The 27,421-nt window shown below is 40.6% G+C and overlaps 3 protein-coding genes across 4 annotated transcripts in view; 2 read left to right on the forward strand and 1 right to left on the reverse strand.

The window, feature by feature from the left end:
* The first annotated feature begins 500 nt into the window (after positions 1 to 500).
* LOC108880718 (trypsin-2-like) lies at positions 501 to 1,946 on the forward strand. The gene is made up of 6 exons (XM_018672384.2): positions 501 to 600; positions 693 to 843; positions 936 to 1,186; positions 1,287 to 1,423; positions 1,547 to 1,648; positions 1,784 to 1,946. The coding sequence occupies exons 1-6, from the start codon at positions 561 to 563 to the stop codon at positions 1,829 to 1,831; spliced, it is 729 nt and encodes a 242-aa protein (XP_018527900.1). The 5' UTR covers positions 501 to 560; the 3' UTR covers positions 1,832 to 1,946.
* A 475-nt stretch (positions 1,947 to 2,421) lies between these two features.
* On the forward strand, positions 2,422 to 4,067 carry mrpl17 (mitochondrial ribosomal protein L17). The gene is made up of 3 exons (XM_018672394.2): positions 2,422 to 2,813; positions 3,412 to 3,480; positions 3,591 to 4,067. The coding sequence occupies exons 1-3, from the start codon at positions 2,640 to 2,642 to the stop codon at positions 3,843 to 3,845; spliced, it is 498 nt and encodes a 165-aa protein (XP_018527910.1). The 5' UTR covers positions 2,422 to 2,639; the 3' UTR covers positions 3,846 to 4,067.
* Positions 4,068 to 6,408: 2,341 nt separating this feature from the next.
* The window catches only part of tmem145 (transmembrane protein 145), a 36,319-nt gene continuing 15,306 nt past the window's right edge, over positions 6,409 to 27,421 (reverse strand). For both annotated transcript variants that reach the window (XM_051075991.1, XM_018672364.2), the window contains 10 exons: positions 21,866 to 21,950; positions 21,290 to 21,361; positions 18,537 to 18,605; positions 17,778 to 17,858; positions 17,357 to 17,435; positions 15,814 to 15,907; positions 13,256 to 13,428; positions 12,430 to 12,550; positions 11,853 to 12,041; positions 6,409 to 9,034 (listed from right to left, as the gene is read on the reverse strand). In XM_051075991.1, the coding sequence (XP_050931948.1) occupies positions 8,801 to 9,034; positions 11,853 to 12,041; positions 12,430 to 12,550; positions 13,256 to 13,428; positions 15,814 to 15,907; positions 17,357 to 17,435; positions 17,778 to 17,858; positions 18,537 to 18,605; positions 21,290 to 21,361; positions 21,866 to 21,950 (1,197 nt within the window). In that variant the 3' untranslated portion in view covers positions 6,409 to 8,800. The remainder of the gene's footprint in view (positions 9,035 to 11,852; positions 12,042 to 12,429; positions 12,551 to 13,255; positions 13,429 to 15,813; positions 15,908 to 17,356; positions 17,436 to 17,777; positions 17,859 to 18,536; positions 18,606 to 21,289; positions 21,362 to 21,865; positions 21,951 to 27,421) is intronic.

Consider the following 27,421-nt stretch of genomic DNA (forward strand, 5'->3'; position numbering starts at 1 on the left):
TATGTCATAAACTGAGTCAAAGTAAGAACATCAAACTGGATGTAACCAGTAATACTTCTTTTATTCCTTAACTTATTCTCTGCTGACAATGTTGTTTACATAAATTAGGCAAAAGAAAGTGTATATATTTAAATAGCTGCTCTAGGTAGGAGAGCTTTGCCTGCAGTTTTCATTTGTGAAGGCCAGAGTTACACAGTGAGTCAGTCTGTGAGAGGAGCTCCACCTGGCACAGCGACTGAGGCTGAGTCAAGGTCAGGATGCTGATTACAACCTGCACCAAACATACTGTACTGTACTCAAACCAGGCCAGAGCAGCAATGCATCAAACAACAATAATGCACACATTTTCATCAAAGAACTGCAAAATCCTTATACAAGAGTCCTATTAAAGCTATGAAAACCATACTTTGACAGAATTTTAGTATGGCACAGTTTTTTCCATCAGAACACACTAAGGGTTTTGATTGGTCAGCAGCACCAGGGGTGTTGCATAAGGTCAAGCAGTCAATAAAAACCAGCATAGGTTCAGGAAAATCTTTGCCATCTACTGTCAGCCAGTCATGAGGTCTCTGATCTTTGCTCTGCTCCTTGGAGCTGTGTGTAAGTATGGACCACATTTAGAAAACATCAAGATTTAGAGACCATCTTCAGGCTGCAAATCAATTACGTGACCACATTTTTTTTTCTCACAGTTGCAGCAGAGGATGATAAAATTGTTGGAGGGTACGAGTGCACGCCTCATTCTCAGCCCCATCAAGTGTCTCTGAACTCTGGCTACCACTTCTGTGGAGGCTCCCTGGTCAATGAGAACTGGGTGGTGTCTGCTGCTCACTGCTACAAATCGTGGGTGCTACTCAAACATCGCCTGCAGGGCTACAAAACTCCTCACAGAATTAACCCTTTCCATTCTCTGCAACTAACTGCTTCTCTTTCAGCAAAATGGACATCGTCCTCGGTGACCACAACCGCTGGTTCATGGATGGTAATGAACAGATCATTCCTGCAGCCCGTGTAATCCCTCACCCCAACTACGAGTCCTGGCTGATTAACAACGACATCATGCTGATCAAGCTGAGCGAGCCCGCCACCATCAACCAGTATGTGCAGCCTGTGGCTCTGCCCACCAGCTGTGCCCCTGCTGGCACCATGTGCACAGTATCTGGATGGGGTGTGACCATGAGCTCCTGTGAGTATCAAAACACTGTCTCAATGCAGGGTGTCTGTACGTCATTCCTTTTTTTTCACCCATTATTTGTCCTTTTGTCTCTGGTTCCATATCCCTATAGCTGCTGACAGTAACAGGCTGCAGTGTCTGGACATCCCCATCCTGTCTGATGAGGACTGTGATAACTCCTACCCTGGGATGATCACTGAGGCCATGTTCTGTGCTGGATACCTGGAGGGAGGCAAGGACTCCTGCCAGGTTTGTGTCCTTGCTTTTGCAAAGTGGATAAAGCATTTATGTCTTTTGTAGTACCCTCAACACTAAGTTGAGACTTACACTTTTATATATGTGAAACTGCTTGGCTCTCCCTCCCTCTCTCAGGGTGACTCTGGTGGTCCTGTTGTGTGTAACGGGGAGCTGCAGGGTGTTGTGTCCTGGGGCTTTGGGTGTGCAGAGAAGAACCACCCTGGTGTCTATGCTAAGGTAAAAAAAAAAAAAAAAAAGTTTCCCACAGCAATCATTTATTTCTCTCTTATGACACAGAGATATTCTCGAATCCTGAGTGACATAGTTTCCAATATGCTTTTTCCATTTATTTCTCCCTCTCTCTTGCATCAGACCTGCATTTTCACAGACTGGCTGCAGAGTACCATGGCTACTTACTGAGCTCGGTTCAATCTCACCTCTGCCACAGCTGTCCCCACACTGCAAAATCCAGACTCAATGAAACTCTTGCTTGTTGAAATGGAGATTGAAAATAAAATAAATCTAACACCCAAAATTTTAGTTTGTTCCTTCATCTTGTATCACTCTGTCTCTCTGGTCTGCCTGGCAAACTGTCATGCAGAATAAAATGAGGGGAAAATGTACTTAATATTACTTTTATATTCTATAATTAAAAATCATGTTTTAACACAATGACACCATGTTGTAATAACAGTCCAACAACAGATAAAACAGGGCAAAATTATTTAAAAAATGTGTTAGACCTAAACAAAAATGTCTTTAGCAATCAGGAACCACAGAAAATAAAGAAGACCACATTATCTGCTGCACTGTAAACTGTGCTACAACACCTTTGTATTTAAAGATACACAAACAACGTCACAACGATATACAGGCATATGTAAGCTTTATAACTTCTTTTTAAGATTCATAATAACAATAAAATCTTGATGTTTGCTGTATCTGTTGGTTTTTTATCGCTCATAGCCGCGGTGAATTGAGCGGAACTGTTCTTCCCCTGTTCCATGACCAAGTCGGACAGATTTATCGACGCACCACCAATGTCAAACACAGCACTCTCCACATTGACATAACTGACCTGAGCCCTTGATCTTGTTTTGAGGTAACTGCCTAATTACCTACACAGAGGTTAGTTTGAGGAGTTTATACGCTGTTTACTCACCCGCTGTTGTAGTTTGGTTTCCGTTTCTTTGTCGCGGACTCTCGCCGAGGAATCTGACCGGACAAGATGCGCCTCACGCTGCAAATGTTGATCTCTCACGGCCGGGTGGCCCGGAAGATGGGTATGGGTCCACAGTCCCGGATCAACATGCTGCGGAACATTTTGACAGGACTGGTCCGACATGAGAGGATAGAGACCACGCTGGCCAGAGCAGATGAAGTTCGCTTCTATGCCGAAAAGGTAACTAGCTGGCCAGTAAGCGAATGTCACAGTATGTAATCTGTTCTAATTAGATAAACAAAGACAGCATAAACTTATACATACTTATACTTACTTATAAATACATATTTAGTTTCAAATGTAGGTGTTGTGAAGTATCAATTCAGTTAATGGTTACATAACAAGCAAAGGCAGATAATTTGAGCTGACTTCATTAACATGTACTGTTCTAAACAAAAAACTAAATCCACTGACTGCATGGTCTGCAAGTGAGTAAAATATATAAAGAATCAGAAACCACTAATAATACAACCTTTCAGATACACAAACAAAATTCAAAATAGACTTATCAATCTCATGGAGGAGGCCTCGGAACCCCTGAGACCTCCTGCTCAAAGTTTTAAGGTCCCTGGTCCTAGTGAGACAATCACAACTCCACACGACAGCCTGATTTTGCTCTGTCCAAAATCCGTCCCACAATGCCTTCTTCTATCTGCACTCATCAAGATTATTTTTGTATGAAAGCAGTCTCATGTGTAACATATTCAGATTTTAGTTGCTCTCTCCTGCACACGTAATAAGTCTGATTGCATGTGTTTTCTTGTTTGGTTTTTCCCAGTTGATCGACTACGCCAAAAAGGGAGACACAGATGAGAAGGCGATGAAAATGGCCAGTTTTTGGCTGACGGTATGTGTCTGCAGTTTCTCAGCTGTGTGAACTTACAAGCTCTGTTGTCCTGAATGTAAAACAGTTGTTGTGAAGTTGTTGTGTAGTTTGCATTTGTTTCTTCTCTTCAGGAAAAGGATCTGGTCCCAAAGCTCTTCAAGGTCCTTGCTCCGCGGTTTGAGACTCAGTCGAGTAGTTACACACGGATGGCACGCATTCCCAACAGAGCAAACCTGGACAGAGCCAAGATGGCCGTCCTGGAGTACAAAGGCAACCCCTTCCCACCTCTCTATCCTGTGAAAAAGGAGAATGAACTGACTCTCATCAACCAGCTGCTCAAAGGCTACAGAGAGGACAGGGCACAACAGCTTACTTCAAAATCATAATTCATACCATTGGTGTTGGATGAATGGTCACTGAAGTTTGATGGTTGGCTGTACTACAGAGTCACTTGCAGATTGTGCCCTATAGAGACTGATGTGTTTCTTCACCAGAAGAACATTTCAAAAATTACAGAAGTCAAGTACAGTTCTGTGTGAGAACATTTGTGTTTAATTATGTGTTAATAAATGTGATTTCGTAACAGAAATAAACAGATTTTCACTTTATGTTCTTGAACCCTAAATTATCCAGGTTTGTCCTGTTGATCAGCTAACAAAAGGAAAAAAATGTGTTAAATAGTGCTTTTTCTTAAGTTTTAGCAAATATCAGGACATCTGTACTCAGTTGATTCAATTTCTGACATATCTGAGATTAACAGCACCAAAATTCACACCTGTTGCAAGCTAAAGGACCAATTTGTACTTTTCACAATCACTACATAGCCAGCATTAGCATTAACAGCTGTTTACTTACCAGTCTAGAAGAAATGTTGCAAGTTCAGCATCAAGCTTAATCTCTTCCAGCTGCCTGCAGGGGTGGAAAGTGACCTCTACTAAAGTTAGCATGCTGACCAGCTAGCCCATCTTGTCACTTTCCAATAGCGACTCGCTGTGGCGTCCAGACTGCCCTGAAGAAGTAGTGTTGCTCAGAGGGTGTATTCTAACCTTGTATTAGTGATGATGGTCACTCGTTAAATTGCTTAGCAACCATCACCACCACCTGCTCCAGGCAAAATACCATGTTTGGTGGCAGAAAAAATAACACATAGCCCCTTTAAAGGTAATGGGATTTTTTTCACAGCAAACATTTTGACTTGTTACACAATAAGAAGCACAGGTGTTACTAATAAGATTAACAGTGATGCTGTCAGTGTGACAGTGAACCAGCACGCACAATACCAGGACCTTGAAAATGAAGGGATTGAGTAAAATTCCACTATCGTTTATTTTATTATTGACACCTGTGCTTTTCCTACTGTGACATGTCAGAATGTCTTCAGTGGGAAAAGCCCTGAAAACTTCTATGTCATTTTGTTCTTGCAAACCAGTACATAAACCCTGAAATGAGCAGTGCTAGTTTTGTGAAGCTTATGTTTATTTTTGAAAAAGGGATATTTTGACTTGTAGCAGAAAAATCACAGGTAACTTCACTGCAAGTTACCTGTGATTTAATGTTGTTAACTACACCTCTGCTGTTCTCTCAGTGAACACCATCTGGATCTGCACGTCTGTAAAAAAAAAAAAAAAAAAAAAAAAAAAAAGTCTTAAAAATTACTGAACCGAATTCCCTCAAAAAGAAAAAAAAATGCCACAGAAGGTATTAAAGTCTTAAATTTCATCTATGAATATTTTTTCTCGCCTGCCTCAGACACTAACATTACCTTTTTTAAAATGTGGTTGTGGGCTGTCAGGAGACGTTATACACCTCTAAGCTAAAAGTGGGATTGTTGTGACAGGGAATGGTGCTGCATGAGACTGTTTAATCCCTTTTTTGTGTGTGTGGAGTTTTAAGTCAGCACCATCAGACCTGTAGCAAATACTGTCACTACTGCTAACTGCAGCAGCTAGGAAGCTCTTTGACTCTTAATGGGCTAGGGACAATTGCAGCAACATTTTTAATTACCAGTGATTATTTTCTAATTGGTTAATCCATGCATAAAATTTCAACTATTTATCTGGGTCCAGGTCATGTTAATTGATTAATTTGATTACTGGGACCTATTGTTATATACAGCTGGGAAGTGCTGTCATTCTTTCTGTCATTCTTTGACCTAATGATTGAGAAAAAGGCGTTCCAATGTGTTCTATGGTGAATAGGTCTTAAAAAGTCTTTATCATTCAATTTGGTGAACACTGCTGCTGAAACTTTTTACAAGTCAGTGTCTGCAGTGAAAAAGGTCTATTATGCTGCACTATATTGTACAATGTTTATGTTATTTTGTCATCCCGGTGGACAAATAATAGAGCTTTGAACAATATAATGCATTATAATACAAAACCACAAGCCAAGTCTCATCAAAACTGAAGTTGAAATAGATTTAGATTTAGAAGATAGCATTTATATATTATAGGACATCTGTATTGGATTGCATTAAATTTCATGATATTAGATGGAAAAGGACTTATGGGATAAAATAATTTACAAGTTGATCACAAAAGGAATCCAATACATCACAAATTGTTTCCAAGCAATGTAAGAAGTTTGAACTCTTCCTTTTAAAAACTGAGGCAGCGATTAGGCTGAAAGCCATTTGTAAATTTAGACTCTTACTGGAGAACAAGTATAGACAGGAACAGTTTGTTGTGACTCTGCACTTCAGCAGTCACAGACCGGGATACTGGCAGTGACTGTGAAATAATTAGGCTAGCCTACATCAGATTGTGACCAGCCTGGAGTCTGTCCCTGTGGTGTTTTACTTTAATGGCCTCTTGTAATGAGAACAGATTCTAAATATGATTTACAGATATTAGATTTACCCTTTTGGACACATGCCCTTGTCCAAACTGGAACACAAAAACTCTCATTTATTAATACAGGAGGCTAATAATACATACACCAACTAAGGCCTCTAATAAAACCATATTTTTTATTATTTTGGCAAAAAGTGTATATGTACAGCATATTTAGAATTGTCATTTGACACCATTAAAATGCATCTGAACAGTGCTTCAGTGATGTGCTCTTAACCAGATCGCTCTGAGTAGCCTAAAAGCTGTGCTGTTTTCTGTCATGCATACATAATCTCTTTTCTTCAAGTTCCCTCCCCCAAAGTGTGTGTCTCAGTCCTGTAATTTAATGTCAATATCCACAAGGTTGAAGCAGTGATGCAGTGTATCAGTAAGCCTGTGTTAGTCGAGTCATCGAAGTGTCTGTTCAGTCAAGTCATGGCAACTGCAACAACAGGCAACAGCAGACAAAATGGCAGACATGCCAAATATAAACCAGACACATAATCAGAAAAAGCGACTAATACTCTAATTCAAGTATCATTCTGTTTCACAGACTACATTACACCTCTGACTACACTCTTACAAGTTACACACCACAGTCCTAACATCCTAAAGTACTCCATTACAGCAACATTTGCCACTGATAAATCTGTGGACTATTAGCTGAGTACCACTGATTTCATGAATCAGAAATAAATTGATGGTCAAGACAAAACAGCTGAATTTGTTAGTGTCCTCTCACTGATTTTTTTTTTTCTCTTTTTTCAGTTTCTGAATTACAGGAAGCTGGTGGGAAACTCTGTTTCAATGACATTCTTACATAAATTATCATCGTCAGTAATTCAATGTTAAATTACGTCGACTAAGTGTGATACGTTCTCTAAAATGTCCGCTTGACATTTTCAGACCGTATATACAGGTGTATGCGTCTGGAATACTACTGGATGTGGTGTGAATACAGGTTTCAAAGCAGTCTTATAAGGTGACATCATCACGAATAAACAGACTAAGACCAGGAACATTAAAGTGCTCCATGCAGGACAGACAAAATGTACAGTTGTGTTGCTGTTTTCACAGTTTCATCTACAAGGCTTCTTTTTTTTTGTCATAGCTCAATGTTAGGGGATATAAAACTAGTAATATTTGTTCAGCTTTTCGTACAGCTTAAACATTCAGGTGCGAAAAGCAGACAAATACAATATTCATGTTTCAGGTACTAGACAGAGGTGAGGATGAAGTTACTCGTATTTTTTAAAAAAAGGACGCCTCCTGTTCTTTAAATCATGGATGTGTTGCAGATGGGAGCTGAAGACAGTTTGACAAAGGTGTACTATAGTTTTCCAGTAACTTGAAAATCACCCCTGTCCTTGTGCTGTATTGCATCAGTACATTCACCAACGTCCGCATACACAGAAATGACATTTTTGAGCAGGCGTATTCTGCAGTCCAGTGAAAATTCTACAAAGACCAATATAGTATAATACTGGTTTTCATATAGTGTTTCGGACAGCACAAGAGAGTTTTGTTTGGAATAATAATCAACAGAATTTACCCTGTCAAAAATATACCAAAGCCTATTGTATGTATTTACAAAAGTATAGATTTCAATACACACAATAAGCAAATATTGTATGATCACATGGAGTACACATATCAGCTTTTTGGACAGGAAATACGATACAAACATGCGTGTTTTTTACGAGTACCTAGAAGTGCCCACAGTAAACGTGACATTTTACATTTACACATCAGCATATCAATCCAGAATAACCAGCTGCAATGAAGGCATATTAGAATATAAATTAACCCAACAAACTCCATATAGAGTAAATACTGTATCTATGCTTTATCAAAATGTGCCAAACATAAAAAAAAGTTTTTTTTTAATCACATTAATTTGAGAAATGAGATGGGATGAGATTTTTCAATGGTCACAGCACCAACTGGAATTTAATGACTTGGAAAAAAACCATGAAAACAAATTTCCTTCTTTGAAATAAAACTATATATAGTGGTAGCTCTCTCCAGTTTTAGCTATTTACAAACTCATCCGGGCACACCATCAATGCCTCATGAATATTTGAATAAAAGTATTTCAAGAATTTTGTTCATTTCCGCATCGTGCACAGCTATCATTCTATTGCTCTGGCTACATCCACTTTGTCATCTTTCTCCCTGTGTGCCTTTTACTGGTCAGCATCAAATATTTATTGCTTCTTTATTCTTTAACAAGCTCAGCACTCCTATCTCACAGCCCCCCCCCCCCCCCCCCCCAAAACTCCATTCCGTTTATTTCCATTCACAGGTGAAAAAGGGACCTTTAGGGATTCGCTTTTCTGATAATTTCTCTTCTTCGTCCGTTTGAACTTTTTTTTTTTTTGGCTGTCCCTTTTGTCTTTAAACAGAGTCACCTTGATTTCTTCTTTTACTTTACTTTGTATTGTCATTCTGTCCATTACCTTCATTGCCTTCCCCCATCTCCTGACCTCTGTCCCGTCTTTCTTTCCATCTCATGCCTTCGTTCCGAACCCCCCTCCTCCTCCGCTCTGCATGCTGAAATATTCGGTGAAAGAGGGGAGCCGGGGCGGCAGCGGGGGTGAGCGCGTGGCCGGGCGGGGGGGGATCGGAGGTGGGGGCAATATCGACGTCAAGTCAGCAGCGGTGGTGATGATCTTCTGCTCGCTGTTCCTCGGCACCTCCGGCCCTTTACGAGCCACCGTCTCCTCCACCGTCTTCACTGGATCCTGGAGGGAGGGAAGATGATAGTTTTGCACTTTTAACCTGATCTGATCCTCAGGATATAGGTAACGGGAATGTGCTGCCCTTGCCAGTAAGTGGGACCTTGACGACACTGTGTCAGTAACACCACACTATTCATCACATTTTCACAGCTTCCTCTTTAGCTGCCAAGGTTATATAGGTCAGGATAAATTACACAGATACTGGGTTTCCTGACCTCCAGGCCTCAACTGGTTCATTTACTTTATGCTCCACAAACAGCTCATACAGCTCACAGAACCAGAATCCACTGTCTTTTTTAACTTGCAGTGTGAAATATTTGTCTCCCCCTTCTGGCAGTGAGAGTAATTACACAAACACTTTCAACACGCAACTTTAAGTGTTTATCCTCTCTGACGATTGCTTTCTTTTTTAGACTGCACTCCTTCCTCTGAATGACAAGTTTATTTTTTATTTGGAGTATCAGTAGCTTTTCTTCGACACCTCCTTTCCGCATTAGACTCCACTGTATTCCTAGCTGCTATATCTTACTCCACCTCCATCGCTATGGTTACTCCCTTCTTCAGCTCTGGCAAACCAATCATTGCTGGTTGATGTAAAACAAATTGCTGGTGATGCACCAGTGTGGGAATGTCGCCACAGCCTGGGACTCACTGCTTACAGCACTAAGGTCCATGTGGTACGCGCCCTAACCATTCGGCTATCGGGTCAGAGTTTTTCAATCAGTATACATGTCACAAAATGGCAAATGTATGCAAAAATCCATTCGTCAATGTGGCAATTTATCTTGTACATCATCAGATGTATTGTTTTGTGCAACACAAGGATATTCAATTTAAACATAATGTACGACAAGGGAAAGCAGCAAATTTTCACATTTTTTCACGAGTTGAGTAGTTCAATAAAAAATACTTGCAAATGAATTTTCTACTGATTGACTAATTGACCAACCGCTGCAACTTCAACTCCAAGAATTATGTATAAAATAATCAAATTGTTTTTCAAAGCAATGAAATGTGTTCTTCTGTTGCATTACAGTAAATGACATAATAAAACCAACAATTTAGCAACTAGTTTAGTTAGTGCTTTGAATCATTCATTTGGCCAACTGAAATTGCTAAAAAGATGACTTAAGATCTCTAAGTATAATTCTGCTGATATTTGTGAAGTGATAACTGAGTTATCCCCCAGCTCCTGTTTTTAGTGGGAACATTGGTACAAACTATTAGAAACACATTCCTCCTAATGATTAATATTGTTCTTCAAAATCTATATCTCAGTTGTCAGGACTTGTCATAGCTGTAATTTGTTGTGATTCTTTTGTTTTTAATTTGTTATTACTGAATGTGCTGCAAACCATGAATTTCACCAAAACCTGCAGTTCTTAAACCCTCTGACCTCAATGTTTTGAAACACACTATTTTATACTTATATAAATCTCTCCCATCTTGGAGAGCAAAAGATAAATTTGTTTTATCTGACATTTTTCAATTTGGCCTCAGACCACATTAGAGCACAGAGACTGCTGTGATAACAGCTGAATTTAACCTTCAGACCAATTTCTGCAAAACAATAAGAAAGTAGATTTACTGTGTTCTTTCACTAAATAACCCCAGTTCAACAGACTGGAAGTAATCAACTGCAGCTACACTTCCTTCACTTAAATAAAGACAAGGCAGAGAACATTCTGTCCAACAACAAAGAGAAGAGACCCTTATTTCCTACCTTGATTTCAGGGCTATAAAGACTAAAGGCCAAGTTTAAAATTATGGCGTTTTAATGGACTTTTTTTTTTTCCTAAAGCAGCCGCACTCGTACCTGGTATTGCCAGTGTCTTCGAATTAGACTGCAGCAAGTCTGCAGTAAATGCATCAATTCTGCTGCCTAACAAGAACCAAGAGAACAAAACACATAACTACTGTTTACACTGACTTTCCCTTAGTCAGAGAATTGATTCCTGAGAGCTGGATTATAAAACACATAATGGCTTTGGAACAGCAGAATTGACTTCTTTCATTCCTAAGACACTTTCAAATGCAACTTAAAAACTTGTTTTCTTCACAGCACTTTTATTTTATGATATTTTATTGCCACGTAGCTTCATGAATTTTCATGGTCTTTTCATGGTCTACTTTTTATCCAATAAACACAATTGTCATGCATTCTGTCAACATTGTGCCATGTATTTGGGTTTACCCTTCATGTTGTATTACCCCTGCTAGTTTCTGCACATTTTATCAGTGTAGTTGAGGATCCAGAGCTCTTCTTCTGTCAGTATGAAAAAGCAGCTTGCACAGATTTGAAAGTTCCCTGAACTAGAAAATTCATCATGGCGAACACAATGTCTTAATTTGGTCTTGTCAAAGTTTCTATTTAATCGTTATTTCTTTGTGCCGGAGTGTTTTCATAACAGCGCGTGTGCATGTGTTAGGCTGTGCTTACTGTCATTCACTCGACGCCCACAGGAAGAGATGGAAGTTTCTGCCAAGAAATAATCCCTATAAACATGTCCCCCTACAAACTGTATTGTTACACTGATACCTTCTAATTTGAGGCTTTGTTAGATGAGACAACAGTTAATTTCAAGCTAGGTTTGACACAGGGAGGTTTGCATTTTAAAAGCAACAAAAAAAAATGTGTACAACTTAGATGAATCTAATTACATACAGTAAGCACTGCAAAATGATTGGGGGGAAGCATAAAGTGAATATAGACACAGGGTGCGTGAGCTATAATTCTCATTTTCAAGTCTCACTTCAGTAGCTTCAGTCAAGGATATCAACCATGCATCCAAATACATGTATATATTAAGGTAAGACTCACTGATTGGATAGAGAAGAGTTCGGTGAAGTTTGGTTGAGAGTCTCCCAGGAAGGAGCTGTTTCCGTAAGCATGATGGGGGAAACTCTCAGCCCCCTCACCCCCTTTCGGACTGGACAGCAGGATCCCGATCTGGGATGTCCGAACATGGTATGGGAAGTTCTTATTGGCTGCTGAAGGGCGTGTGATAATCTAAGGAACAAAAAGATAAATAAAGATATGATGATTTCTGCTGATTTTTACATATATAGTCTCTATCTAACACACAGCCAGGGTATATGAGGTCCAAGTGAGAAGCTGGGCAATGCATGCACTGAGCAGGAATATAAAAGGAAATTTGTCTGAGTGGTACGGGCCATTAGTAAAGAAAAATGTGTCGAAGGTGAGGAAGAGGTAGATAATGATGTGTGCAAGAGACAATCAGTATGAGGCAGTTATGACTCAAGGATAGTGAATAATGTATGACTGACAGTGGCAATAATGACTCTTGAATAATGTGAACTATGTAGAAGTGCAAGGGTCTGCATAAGCGCGTGTGTGTGCGCCTGTGTGTGTTTGTGTGTGCGCATGCAGTACGAACGAGGAAGACGATGTGAGCGTAGAGGTGGATGCCGAGCTGAATGCCGTTGACGATCTTCTCCCGGGCCCACCGAGGAATCCCATAGTTGGCGATCAGAGCCATAACGGGCACTGCGAAAAACCTGAGTAAGACAAGAGAGTAGATTTAGGATAAAGATGTGGAGGAACCGAATTAAAGGAAAAGATGAGAATAGAGTTTGATGGTGAAAGAAAGAGAGCAGGAAAAGTAGAAGCATAAGCGCAAGGAGAGATAAAGATGGGAGGAGGCATAGATAATGAGGCGGGAGATAGTGGTAGCAATGAGAGGGAAATGCAGAGATAATATTAGTCTTTGTAATCTACCCTTCATTTCAGGCTCATGCTATTATACACAGAGTGAGAGGCAGAGAAGCTGAGCAGTGTATATAGAAGGGTGTTTTCACAAAACTACTACTGCTACTTTCCAGTACAAAGCTTTACACTGTTTATCACACTTACATGGCAGTAATAAATGATTCTTATAGAAGAGATCTCATCAGCTGAGTAAAAATAGGTATTTTCCTCTAGCAATCATTCACTCAAGTACAATTATCTACAGTGCAAGTAGAGTACAGATTTAGGGCACACAGTGCTGTAGAAGGGTAATGTAAAATAAACAACTTTTCATTCCAGGACCGCTAAAGCATCAGCTATCTTGTGCACATTTTTTTTTACAAAGCAGCATAAATTATTCAAATTGAAGAGACCTCAAACAGAGAAATGTGTGTTTTTCTACTCCTGCAATCTCTGGCTCAGGTGCTATTTTCTGCAGCGAGGGCAGAGTGGGAAAGAAGCTGTGCCGGTCTCACCATAGTGTGTATGTGGTGAAGAAAGGGATGTAGAAAGGCTGCTTCTCTGGGTAGTGTTTCAGAGAGACCAACACGGCGTAGCAGAACCACACGTAAGCCAGCAGCTGCAGGCCCATTAGTCCGTAACCTGCGGGGCTGTCGTAGGCGTACAGCACTTCACCTGGGTCAAAGAACTGGCACAGGGACATAAGAAGTTAGGCCAATGAATAAACACACACACACACACATATTAAACAAGGTAAACTTTTACACTAAGTAGAAAATAAGCATCTATTGGCTTGGCTTCACATTGTTGTCTGTGCCCTATTTACTAAGATGAATTGCTCATGGTTCAGTTGATGCACTGCAATGACCGAGCCAAAGCTTGGCTTGTAGCATTCTGTGTGAATCTTTGACATTGACACTTCTCCACAACTAGGTCATCGGCATGTGTGCAACTTTGTGGGTGTGTGTGTGACGTGTGTGCCTGCATCTGCGGACACTAGATTGCATTTCACAGTCCAGTGACTGGATAGCGTTGGCCATACAGGGTTACCCTTGCTACATAATGCATAGGTCTGAAGGCTCGGTGTGGAGCTTCTTGGGATCTGACCAGACAACCACAGCCCATCAGATTTTCTGACTGCAGGCCTAGTAGCAGGAACACTCTCCAAGTCTTCATTTCAGTTTCCCATTGTAACCTAGTTTGGCATATTTTTAGCAGGAGCTCCCCTGAGTTGTGAGCCCTTTAATAGCAGGGACCATGTAAGAGGGCAGGCGGCAGATAAATTACACTGCTTCAGATCCACATATTGCAGTGAGAGAGATGGCTATAGGCTCCAGCATTAAATATAGCACAGATACTTCTGCTGCACTATTCCCTCTGGGTCATTACCATGCTGTATTCAAAGACTGTAATCCACTGTCCCTAAATGTACCATCATTACATCTGACTGTGCTGCAGCCTCTGCAGTATGCAGAGATGTATGTAACTGTAGCACCCTGAAGTATGTTATTAATTCATAAGCATATGTGCATCAACACCATAGCTGGTGAAATCTGCTTCCATCTTCATATACAGAACACAGAGACACAGCATAATTAATGAGAGAGAAGATCTCAGAGGATGCTGATCAGTAAGTTGAACTTTCCAAACCAGGGAAACCCTAAAGATACAATCACTGATCCAAAATTTATTATCTCAGGTACAGTAGTAAGTATTGCAATTCTCTGTAGTCGTGTTTGTTGGAAGTTGCTTGGTTGTTTTTGCCAGGATCCATAATTTGTAACTCATCAAGGAGTTTCTCCATTTTTTTTCTCCTTACAATCGACTTGATGCATACTCATAATTAGCTATGTATCAGTGTAATGGGTGACTTGACAGAAAAAGCTATTAGAGCCCATGTTGATCTGTGGGCCCCAACTCTTCCATGAATATTTATGAGATTATTAAAAAAAACCAAAGAGAGCAATAATACAGTATGAGCGCAGATACTGTGTCTAAAGTCTTGCACCCAGTCATCTTGGGCATAATTCAGACGATGCTTTCAAGTCACAACTGAAGAGGCAGAACTTGGAAGTGTTCACATGTTTCACTAGTTGAGATATGAATTAAAACTGAAAAGTAACTGAACTGAATAAACTTTGCTTTAGTGTACAGATGATTTTATTAGTGTGAAAATTGGAGTTGCCACTAGATTATTTTCACTGCTGCTAACTCTGTCAATTATTTAGCCCAATTAAGAGATTAATCTTTGTCTGTGAAGTGTCAGAAAATGGAGAAAAATGCAAATCACAATTGGCTGGAGTCCACACTGATGTCTTCAGATTGTTTGTTCTGTCTATTCAATGTTTCAAAACCAAAACTGAATTTTCATAATATACAAAAAATACATAGAAAAGCAGCAAATCTTCACATCTCAGAAGCTGCAATCAGTCAATGTTTGGCTTTGAACAATTGATGATGAAAACCGAGTTGAAAAACAGAACATTTAGATTTTCCATTCACGTATTCCCTGCCTCCTACAATCAACGAGCTTCTAGTTCTTGCTGCTTGTATTTTTTTTTTTTAATCTAAGAGGCACATTTACTTTCCAAGTTGGCAGCTCCTACCTGCAGAAAATTCAAAACGAATGTAGCATACTTGTTGTGGCTGTTAGTGAGGAATGGTGTTCAGTGTTGACTGGAATAGTCGATAAATCAATACATATGACATGCATTTGATAACTGATTGATTAATATTTTAAATCATGTATTCATTTATAGGATCAATTATTAAAATAAATTAACAAAAATGCAAAACATTGTCTTGTTACTGCTTCTAAAATACACAGACTTTTTCTTCTCTTTTATGTCATTGTAAATTGAATATCTTTGGAGTTTGCGGGTGTCACATTAGGCTCAGATAATTTGTGATTTACAATTTTCAAAAGTTTTTGACATTCATAAAAGGAAAAAATACTGATAGTTTAATCAAAAATTAAAACAATCACTACTTGCAGCAGTGATGAGTATAGCGCAATGTGGGTAATGTATTGTGTGTGTGTGTGTGTGTGTGTGTGTCTTCGGTGTGTAGCTACCTCAGCTTCGTAGATGAAGAGAATGACATAGGTGATTGTGTAGACTGTCATATAGATGCTCAGCTTTACCGACCCACTGTGACTGATCCTCGCCCTGACACATAGATAAACCAAGAGGGTCAGAGGCTGCACACAAGTTAGAGGAAGATAAGACACACTTAAAGACACATGTATGGGGAAGGAAGGATACAGGGGCACATAGAAAAACAAAAAAGCATCCATTTGGTTTTTTTACACGCAAGCACAGACAGCTTAATCTAAAAGCAGCTATGCAACACCACACAGCACAAAGGAATTGTGTGCTCAAATCTGAGCCTTATAAATATAAAATGGCTGCAGACTCATGGACAGCAGGCTTTGAATAAGGCTGTCCACACTCACAAAAACAGAAATGAATGCTTCATTATTTGCACTCAACAAATAGAAGCATTTCAGCATTGAGCCTTCATCAGCATTTCAAACATCTTTTTGCCCAGAGTAATTCATCAGCACACACACCAGAGAAACATATCAAAGATGCTGGATAGTGATCTCCAAACTGTCGACTTATCAGTCACTGCAGATAAACAGCCATACTTTAAGCTTGATGGTAATGCAGTTTTAGGTTTATTTACTGGGCTTTTAAGAGGGTTTAATAAGTCCAAGGAATCACAGAATCTTCTGAACCCAGGAGGATGTAATCCTAGAGCTGGAAAAGTCAGCTTAAATCTTGCAAGCTCAGTTTTCACTTCATGAGTTCATGAATTCAATTGAACCTGAAGCAGGTCCACTCTTCAAACTATGAGCAGTGGTTGAGATGATGACTCACCACCACTCAAACTCAAAACCTTGTGAACTGCAATTTAACAAGCTGTTGATTGTGCACTGCACGGCCCTTTCCTCACATAAAAACTGATTCAGACAGCAACTTCTGGGAATATATTTGCAGAAATTTAACAGTGTTTCAAGAGCAGCTGGCATGTTATTTTTCCCCCAGTCTGAGAACTAGAGTTTGAATCTTGAATTGGAGAATAAGACAGAGCAATGACAGCCGGGTGAGTGTGGGGCAGTCAGGTGTAGGATGTATACATGCTGATGTTCCAGCTAAGGAGAGCACTCGTAAATCATCTGTTGTGTGGTCTATCTGAAATGAGGCCTGTCCCGAGCAAATGTCCACCAAGCTGTGCCAGATAAAAGTGAGTGAACTGAAAATTTATCAGCTGGTTTTGTAGGGCAAAGGTCATCCTTTAACTGACATAAAAACAACAAACAACAACCAAGTTCAGCAGCATCCATCTGTCACATCCCTCACATGTGGCAGGTGTTCATCTACAAAATCACAGCCAGCGTACTAACTGATTCTTTTTTTTTAACTGACACTTAACATTGTCATGTCATGAAACCGGGTTATGATTGTGACAGCGAGACCTGATAGTGAGAGACAGTGGCAGCATAAACACACCCGCACAAGGTCACAGACTTGCATGAACACAAATACATTTAGGCTCAAACAAAATACATGTATCATGTACACACAAGCCACAAAAAACAGCAAACCCCCCACCTGGTGACAGTGAAACCTTTGCCCAACAATATGAGCATCAGGAGGAACACCAAGAAACTGACGGAGAACAGTAATTTCCCTGGAGACAGACAGAGATGGAGAGAGACAGAATGTGAGAAAGAAGACAGAGGGGGTAATTAGGTTGTGGTTTCCGAATCTGTAATATCAGAGGGGAGAGATAAAATCAGGTCGCCACACACATATGTGCGCGCAAACACACACACACACACACACAGTTGCACAAAATCATATGCGATCCAGAGTATGCCCGCCAAACCAGCTATTACAGCTCTTCACTTGCACACACATCCATCATCGTCCACTCATTCATTCCGCTCAGGCTGCAAGTGATTTTCCAGCGCAGAGGCAGTGTCAGTCAGTCAGTCAGTCAGTCAGTGGCCAATTCAGGAGAAGAACTCACCAAGTATTTTCAGGCTGCCATTGCCAACTCCATCTCCCGCATACAGGCCCCAGTAGACACAATGGAACAACAGGCTGAGCACTGCCAAATGCAAAAGATGCAGGGAGGAGAGAAATAGGAAAATAAGAGAAGGGGGGAATGGGATGGGATGGGAGAGGAAGAGGAGAGAGAGATGAAAGAGAGAGGAAGTAAAGAAAAGATAAAGAACAAAGGAGAAAGAGAGATGATAACGCAGAAAGTGAAAGAGCGGAGGGGTGGGGAGGGATGGAGAGGGGGTGTGGGGTATGGAGAGAATTGGGGAGAAGAAGAGTGAGGAATTGATAAGAGGAGATGAAAAAGGAGCAGAAGGCTTGACAGAAGTGGGAGGAGAGGGAGAAGGGGAATTTAGGGGTGGCAGGAGAATCGAGAACGGATTTGCAGAGGGGACAAGCGAGCGAGAAGGAAGAAAGCGAGATAAGGGGGGAGGAGGAAAAAAGGAGAGGATAGGATGAGAAGAGTGAGGGGGTGTTCGTCAGTGACAGCATGCTCCACTGAACACTGTGGCACAGCACGGCTGTTTGCAATAGTTCCTATTCAGAGGCTAATAAGGGTGATAATATCTCAGCTCTTGAAGTGGGGATTAAGGTATGAGATGCTGCAGCCATGCGAGAGGCTCATTGTCATCTTGTGTGTGTGTGGCATAATGTGTGTGTTACAGCATGTGTGTGTGTGTGTGTGTGTGTGTGTGTGTGTGTGTGTGTTCAGGACAGAAGCTCTCACCCTCCACACCTGCCGCCGTCATAAACATTTTGTAGGTTGTGTGAAGAAGCTGTCTTCCCTTCAGATTGTCTGCAGGGGGAAAAAAATAAGAATGAGATAGAGGTGATGGAGGTGTGTGTATGCGTGTGTGTGTGTTGGTGGGGATGGAGATAAAAAGGATGGAGATATGCTAACAGATGGCGAAGTAGAGCGAGAGAGGTGCAACAGAGTGAGAGACAGAGAGAAGAAAGGAAAGAACAAGGGAACGGGCCAGATAAATGGAGGGAGCAACTATTAGTATGCATCCATCTTGTGATGCCTGTCCGTCTCTAGATGAAGCCGTATACATCCTCTGTGCTCTCTATCCCTAATCTGAGAGGAAGTATTTTTAATGTGTATTTAAGCAGGCAATTTTACTGCGAAAACACTCCCACAATCAGCAGAGGCCCAGGGGAAAATTTACAGGGGGAAGAAGGGTCATAAACATTCACACACACACTCACAGCTGCCCTGTATAGCCACAGGCTTGGCCAGTCTAGTGCTGCTGGATCCCCCTGTGACTTCCTCGAAGGTACTATGTCTATTGAAGGAGCATTTCTCCCAAAAAATGAAAATTATATTATTTTCTACTGACTTCAATGTTTTATAAGCTTTTAAATCTTTTTTTTCCCACCTTTATTCGGACAGGACAGTGGAGATAAGACAGGAAACAGGGAGAGAGAGCAGGGGAATGACACACAGTACAGGTCCAGCCGAGCCGGGAGTCGATCCGGGGACCAGCTGCTTGGGGCACATGAGCCCATGTGGTACACGCCCCAACCATTCGGCTATGGGGGCAACCCCTTAAATCTTTCTTTTTGCATATACCTGCATATATATTTGACATATTGTTTTATATCACTTGGGTAGAGGTAACTTTAAAAGTTCCTTGGAGCTTTTTTCTCTATTTGTACAGCACTTTCCTGTGTTATTTTTATGTCCTTTGTTTGATTTGACTCATGCAAATGTATAAAACTCAAACCAAATAAAATTCAAATTTCCATGTCAGTGTGCTTTCAAATGAAGCTGGCAGAGTCGACGTACACATGGTGAATAAGATACAACAGTTCATTCAAAAGCATTCATCCAACCTGCATAAAATCACCATAAGATTTCAGCAGAATCCAAGACTCAAAAGATGAATTTGCACCTCATTACATAGGCTCATTTCTCTGCAGTATGGCAAGCAAAGCGAAGGACACAGTTCCCCTATACCTCTCCATTTAAATAACAGCACACAGAAATCCAACCAGTGCACTATAGACACACCTAGACAGGTGGGGTCATTTTTTTGGAGGCATTTAACTACAAAACACTTGGATGACCATGCTGGAGTTAATTGACTCTACAACATGGACTTGAAGTCTTTAAAAAGTTTAGAAAAATTAAAACTATCACAATAACTGGGCAAAAACATCTTGCTCTAGAAAATGCTGTGATTCGAGCAAAGACTCTAGAACAGCTTCAAAATGGAGTTTGTTTTTTTTTTTTTTTAGATTGTTTTGTTTCAGCTTACTCCTAACTGTATCTAGTCATGCAGATAACTTTGGTTTTACTAGCCCTTTGAGATTTCTGCTTCAACACTAAAACAATGAAGGTGAAGATATTTTTGTTTGTGATGCTCCCAGCATTAAAACTACATTAAAATTAATGGAACAGCAACATCTCTTTCCAGAAGATACTGTACAACAGAAACAGAGTCCGCATTACTATTGATAATCCATAGTCTTCTGTTTTTATTGAAGCTATTGAAGAAATTGTTCCTATAAAAACAGTGTATATGCTGCTGTTGAATTTTTCAGCATCTTTTCAATGCTGTGGGCAGCACAAACAAAATTCTGTTCACTCCCTATTCTGTTGTGGTGGTTGCAGAAATCTCTGAGAAATAGATCTCAGTTTGGACTAATGAATCCAAAACTATTTACCAGGTGAGACACTGGACCATTAGAGCAGTGATTTCCAACCCGAGGCTCAGGACCCCCCCGATGGTGTCTGAAAATACATTTAAGAGGTCAAAAGATCATTTAATGGATGGGAAAGAACTTTTTTTGGGGGGGGGTCTCTTGTCCAACTGCTCATAAGCTATCTCCTTATTATGGCCATATCTTGTGATGTGGGGTCAAAAGGAGGCCATAGTTTAATTTTGAGAAGTTACAAATCAAAAAGTTAGAGAACCATGACACTAGAGATAAGTAAGAGAACATATTTTTAGTAATTTAAGTGAACCACATTTTAACAGTTGGGAAAATGAAAGATAACCTGTATGGCTACATGGGAAAACTTTACATGAAGCACGCTTGGAATAGGCTTTCATTTGAGATTAAGTCATTCCTTGGGGCTCATGTGCTTAACTGCTGCAGGTTATTTCTGCTGTGACCTTCGAGCTCGCTTCACTAACTTTAAGGCTGCCTCTACCTTCTCCATTCAACCGTTCACACCTTTACATGAAAACCGGACCTGGCTCTTGCCATCCTCTCACTCCTGCATCTCTGTCGCTCGTGCTCTGTTCTGACAAACTCCCGGACCCAGGAGAAAATGGGCACATGCTCTACCTTTACTTCTCTGAGGAAACATGAGAACTTACTCCTTTCCCATCAAGAAAACATGGAGATTTTATAGCAGATCTGAAGAAAAGGGCACTTAATGACTGCTGGAGGCTTTGAAAGTCAGAATAAACTGGCTCATAGGGGAAGATGGAGAAAGAGAGATATAGATACAGAGAAGACAGTACTTACATGCGAAGTAGCAGGAGAGGAGAAACACCATGGAGAATATGACCAGGAACGTGATGTCTGTCTCCAAGATTCCTATGAATAGGGGGGTAAAGGAAGAAGGAGAAGAAAAAAATTTTAATGAGAGCAAGATGGAAAAGGTGGGAAAAGAATAAACAAGAGTAGAAGAGAGAAGGAGGAATCAAAATCAGACAGTAAAGGAGTCAATAAGGTTCAGAAAATATCAAGGTGAAGAAGAGAGGGGACAATTAGGGACCAAAAAAAAGGATAAAGATGAAAAATCCAGAGAGGCAGGTACGTGATGAGGATGTTGGATTAGTTAAGAAACAGAGAGAGTTATACTAGAAACGGGGGGGGCCACTGGAGATGTAGGAATAATTCATTTAGAAGCTACTTGGGTCTCTTCTTCTTTTCATCCCTTCCTTGCAGTTCATCTATCATCATTAATTCATTCAGCCATCCCTTCATTATTGTAATTTGTTCAGTTCAGTGTGCTTTATTGGCCGTGCTAAGTGGTGTTGGCTTGTGCCATCAGCGATTCATTCCATAATCTTTCTCTTTCTGTCTAATCACTCTTACCGAACTCATCTGCAGAGAAATGCTTCGTCCAGAAAGACAGGCCATTGGTCAGTTTCATCTCGTACTCTAGCTGCAAGCCATCGCCCTGGAAGAGAGTGTTGGGGGGTGGGGGGCAAGACAAGGTAGACAGGGAAAGAGTGAGAGAGAGACAAAAACAAACAAACCAAAAAAAAAAAAAGATGATAGCTGGACCAGCACTTCATGGTTAAACTCCATGAAATTCAGAGTGCTCCTCCATATTTTGACATTGAAGGAATTTAACTGGAGCAGGGTAATACTGACGAAATCGCATATCACAACATCTTAAAATCTACACATAAATATTAATACATTTAAGAGGTGTTGACTATCAACACTGGCAGATTCATAGAATATTTACACATGAGAATAATTTCATGAGGGAAATAAGTCCAACTGAAATTAAACTGCATGTTCATTTTCTGCTACAGCTTATGCATCTGCTCTGTAAATCATGTGTGGTATGTTCTGCTTGAGAAAAATGTACTGTATATTTTATATATTTTGGTTTCATGATGGCATTCCCCATCTTTGCATTTATCTGTTGGAATACCATTTGTTCCTACACAGATGGTAGAACTTCTGGGTTTTGTTTGAAATGTTTTGGTACTAATACAACAGTGGAATCTAAAACCAAAACCAAAAGAAAAGGTTTCCATTACTGTGGTCTACCTGCTAACACATAAAGCAAAAATCATTTCTTGCTATTTAACAAGAAAGATCTCAAATATTAAATGTTGTCTAAACAGCCACTGAAGAACATTGCAGAAAAAGCTAAAATTGTAATTTAAATCTGTATGTATATAAATGAACAGGGAGAACACACGAATGAATCAACATTACAAAATGTAACAGGAGATAAGAAGCTAGCTTTTGGCACATGACAGTTCCTGATACTCACTGTTACTTGGTATCACAAAAGTGTTGAGGTTCAGTACCCTGTCCTATTAGTATGGTTGATATGATGACTAAGCAAGCAGAAGCCTTTATGGTTCGTCACTTAGAAAGATAGCACGCAATAAATAATACCGCCATTAAGACCAGAAAAACAAAAATCTAAGTTGTACCACTAAATTAAGAAAATTAAAATCCATGTTCAAATGGCAACACCCAGAAACCATGTAGCATATCTGCACAACCACAATGAAAAACATCTTGCTCACTTGCTGCTGTGAAGTGCTTAGCTCAGTGATTCATCACTTCTTGCAGCAGAAATTTTCCACTGATGTCCATTCTTCACACCAGATTGACATGTGAGAGAACAGGGTGAATTTACAGCATCTGACTTCAGTGCAGGATTGCTCTTTTTTGTTGCAGCACAATGTTGTGATATAGTTTGATGAGATGGGTGTATTATAGCAAAGCAAGTATCTAGCCTAGCACAGCTTTCAGTTTAAATGATATAGTGCAGATTTTTTCCACCTTTTCCTGTTACAGGAGGAGGGAAAAAAATTTGAATCGTCCTTGGAGACAGATGCTCTGTTGGTTTAGCTGCTCAGTGTAATTGTGCCATATAGTCACTCAGTCTCCAAACTGGCCTCGAAGTGCCTCAGGATCCCCCAGGTATCTGGAGGAAGTTAGTGGAGAAAAAAAAAGGAATCTAGGCTGCTCTGCCTACTGTGCTGCCAATGTGAAGATGACCCAGATTAACAGCAAGGATGGATGGATGATCATATCCATAGAAACTGTTTTCTCTGATTTAATGAGGAGTTTTCTCATATTTAATTATTAATACTTATTGTGACAGACTTATCAATTATTTGTTAGGCTTATTACAGTTATGTATTGCTCTGACATAATTGTTCTTCATTGCAATGTTATGGAGACCACAGAGAGAATATTTGGGAATGTAAACACGCAGAAAATGAATACTGTGGAGAAGATGAACATACCTGTGCAGTAAACCACTGTTGGGATGATGTTAATTTTTAGCTGTCACATGAATGAAAAAAGTGTCGAACTAAAGAGAATTTGGGGGGTGAGAAAAAAAGAGGGATGGGGAGCTGAGAACAAGAGAGAGGGGACAGAGATGGGTTGACAATCAGAGCACAGAGAGCTCATTTCACACACACAAGTTCAAAGCCGATGGAGTTTGCGCTTGTTGCGGTGGAGCGAGGGAAAAGAGAGAGGGAGGAAAAAAGGACTTTGATTTCATTTGGCAGCCTGAGACTCCATCTCACTCGCTCTATCAAAAAGGGCGAAAAGCATGGAGCGTTCACTGCCACAAAAATCAATACAGACACAAAGAGCAGGGAGTCTGAGATAAAGAGCGTGATAGATGTTGGGGGGGGTTAAAAAAGCAGGTAGCAAGAAAACCATAATGAAGAGAAAGGAGCAAATGCAAAGAGGGTTAGAGGGAGAGGGATGCAGGGAAGAAGTGGAACTTCACATCTGGACTCCTGTCTCAGTGGGACAGACCGGGAGTCACTGGATGATTTGAGGGGTTACTTGATAGGTTTCAGGTGTAAAAAGCATTCACCTCTGATATGCTGCTCTGATACATCAAATACTGAAGTTACTCTCACAAAAACATCTGTGCAGTTTTGTACATCACACGCTCCCCCGGGCTGCTGTTAGCTGCATTTAAAAGGATTTCAGAGTCTTTCGAGAGCATGGATCTTGTCTATGGAATATAAGTGTTTGGTTATAGTTTACAGTTGAGTGTTTCTCTAAAAATAGAAAGTGCACAGCTACAGTATGTGCACATGAACATCTTGCCTAGATGTGACTGTTGCGGCATTCCAAAATCACTGCATTGGAATCAAGGCAGTAGAGGTCAAGATATACTGAATTTTAGTCACTTCAAAGCCACATTTTACAGATTTTGTAACACTAACCCTGACAAGTAAATTGACCCTGTCCTGTAAATTAGGTGAAGTGTCTCTTTAATATGCTACCATGACAGCCTCAACTCTTCTGGGATGGTGTCCCACAGGATTTTAGAACCTGGCTACAGGGATTTGCTCCCACCCGCAGAAGTATTAGTGAGATCAGGCACCGATGTTGGGGCGACATGCCTGGTTCACAGCTGGCGCTCCAGCTCATACTGAAATCCTTTGTTAAGGTTGAAGTCAGAGCTCTGTGCAGACCAGTCAAAACTCTTAATAACAAACTCAGAAAACCATTTCTAAGAAGAACCACACTTTGTGCATGTGTGTCAATCACCTAAGATATAAATATTTGCTGTAAACAATATCAAACTTCCTTAATTTGAACTAAGGGGCCCACCCCCCCCCCCAAAAAAAAACTGCCCCCAAGCAGAAGTTCAACAGAAAAATAATCAGCAACTAGCGAAAATGGCGAATACTCCCTCACTCCAGCAAACTAGCAGAATCACTACCATAAAAACAGCACTTTGAGTTCACACTGTGAGCAATACAATCTACAAATCATCAGGCCTGTTCATTTCCTATAAAGGTGAATATATCTTCCAAAAGACTGCTAACATTGTCAAATATTGCTGTTATTATTTCTTATTTATTACACTAAAGAAGTGCAACGCTTCAAGTCCAAACTGGCTCTCCATCTGGCACAGAAGGATACGATAAGGATCCTTCTCCTGTACGTGACTATGCTGGGAGTCTTTATGAGAAATACAGATTGCATTTTTGTTTGATGGACACCTGGACAGAGCACAGTAGATGTGGGTGTGTGTTTCTACACTGTTTGCTCTATAAAAGATGAATCACCTGGCTGAGTTGACAGCTGAGAAATTTTTGGCCATTTTAGTGGCCCGTGCCCATTAACAGCCAGTCTAATTTCAGCTCTTCCTCGGTTCCCTACTGGGGTAATTTTGTTTCATTAACAGCAGTTCTGTTCGGCATAATAAAGCAGTTGTTGATTACAGCCATTCAGAGCTTTCCCTTCCATCTCTTCTGTTTGAAAGACCACGAGGATAAACGCCTCATAAACTAAAGCTCAGACAACAGTCGCTGGGGTCGATGCAATGAAACCATGTTATTGAGTTGTTCCATTTTCTGTTTATTTTCAATTAATGGTTTTTAATTAGTTCTCAACTTCTATTAAGGTAATGCATCAAAAGGCTTTTATGAAAGGCAATACAAGAGAAATATTTGCTATGTGCCTGTTTAGAACTTTGTAGCTCTGTGCTGATACACAGATATAATTAGAGCTTGGCTGTGCACTACAATAAATGTATGACAAGGAACGTTTTTAAAAGTTTTAAAACTGAAATGCTACGTATCCATAAACATCTATGTCTCATGCAGGAGAAGATTCGAGGCTGCTAATTTTAGTGAACTTTGGTTACTCTGACAATTTACTTGCTTGAAAAGCCTTCATCCTGACTGCCAGAGGTCCTCTGCTCTGTAATTTGCAATGACCTGAATTTTATTTATAATGACTGTTTCCCTGATGAAATAATGATTATTTGCAGCCTTGAGGTTTCCTGCTATAATTAATCAAGTGAAATTGCCTGGAAATGTTAAATAATGATCAGCCTCATATTTCGCCATTTCATGCAGGCGAGTCCACATCTGGGGAGCAGACATCCTCTGGTTTTAAGGGCTTATGAGCAGATATAGATTTAGACCCACTTCAGTACAGGTAAAGACTGAAATGTAAAGTACATGAAAGGAGAGTTGGATAAGATAGAGACAGGAACAAAGAGGGGAAAATGTAGTAGCAGATAAAAGTGAGGGTGCCAGGAGAAATGCATGGAATAAGCAGAAGGCAAAGGAAATGAGACCAGTGAGATGGCAAGATGGAGAGGAAAAACACAATTAGAGACAGGCTGACAGACAGAAGCAGGAGACAGAGAAGTAAATAGATATGAAATGGCGTGGAGCGCGTCACAGCTTTTTGACAGAGAGTTGAAAGAGAGCGGGATGCAGCCAAAGATTGTGAGCGACAGAGGTGGGAAAGATGGAGAGGTGTGAAAGCGAAAGGGAAGTGAGAAGGCGAACAACGAGAGACGAGGGGTGGAAATTGGCTGCGGGGTGCAGCATGCATACGTCCCCGGGAGCAGAAACAAGCTTTTATACTTGAGTCCAACAGCATTAGGCAGCGTGTCCATCAGCGGACGCTGGCGTGACACTAAACCACACTCCGCAGGAAACATCCGTTCTAATCATATCCCGCTTCAGCTAGCACTCGCAAGCGACAGCATGAAAAACAAACCTACATTTTAAAAAAAATGCAGGGGCATGACTGCTCACACACAAAAACAAATATACACTGAATCATGACCAGGGGCGTGACACTGATGTACCTCAGACTGTGACACTGATAGGCAGGCAGGTGCACTGTGATAAACATTCAGGAGATATTCTTACTTATTCACCCTTCTCCTCACCTACTTTCAAAAACATAAAAACAATGCACACATAGAAAACCAACAACAACACAGACACAAGTATTCCTGGGATTCGTCCTTGACTGAAGCCCTCAGTGTAGGAGGATGTATCATCACTGAGCAGAGCTATCATTATACAGGCTCATGATTTCTTCACCAAGTGCCCCAGTCCAGACTAACATCAACAAACAATACCGCACCTACCTCTCTGCTCGTTTTCTCCC

The sequence above is a fragment of the Lates calcarifer genome, linkage group LG15 (assembly GCF_001640805.2).
Source record: "Lates calcarifer isolate ASB-BC8 linkage group LG15, TLL_Latcal_v3, whole genome shotgun sequence".
NCBI lineage: Eukaryota > Metazoa > Chordata > Actinopteri > Centropomidae > Lates > Lates calcarifer.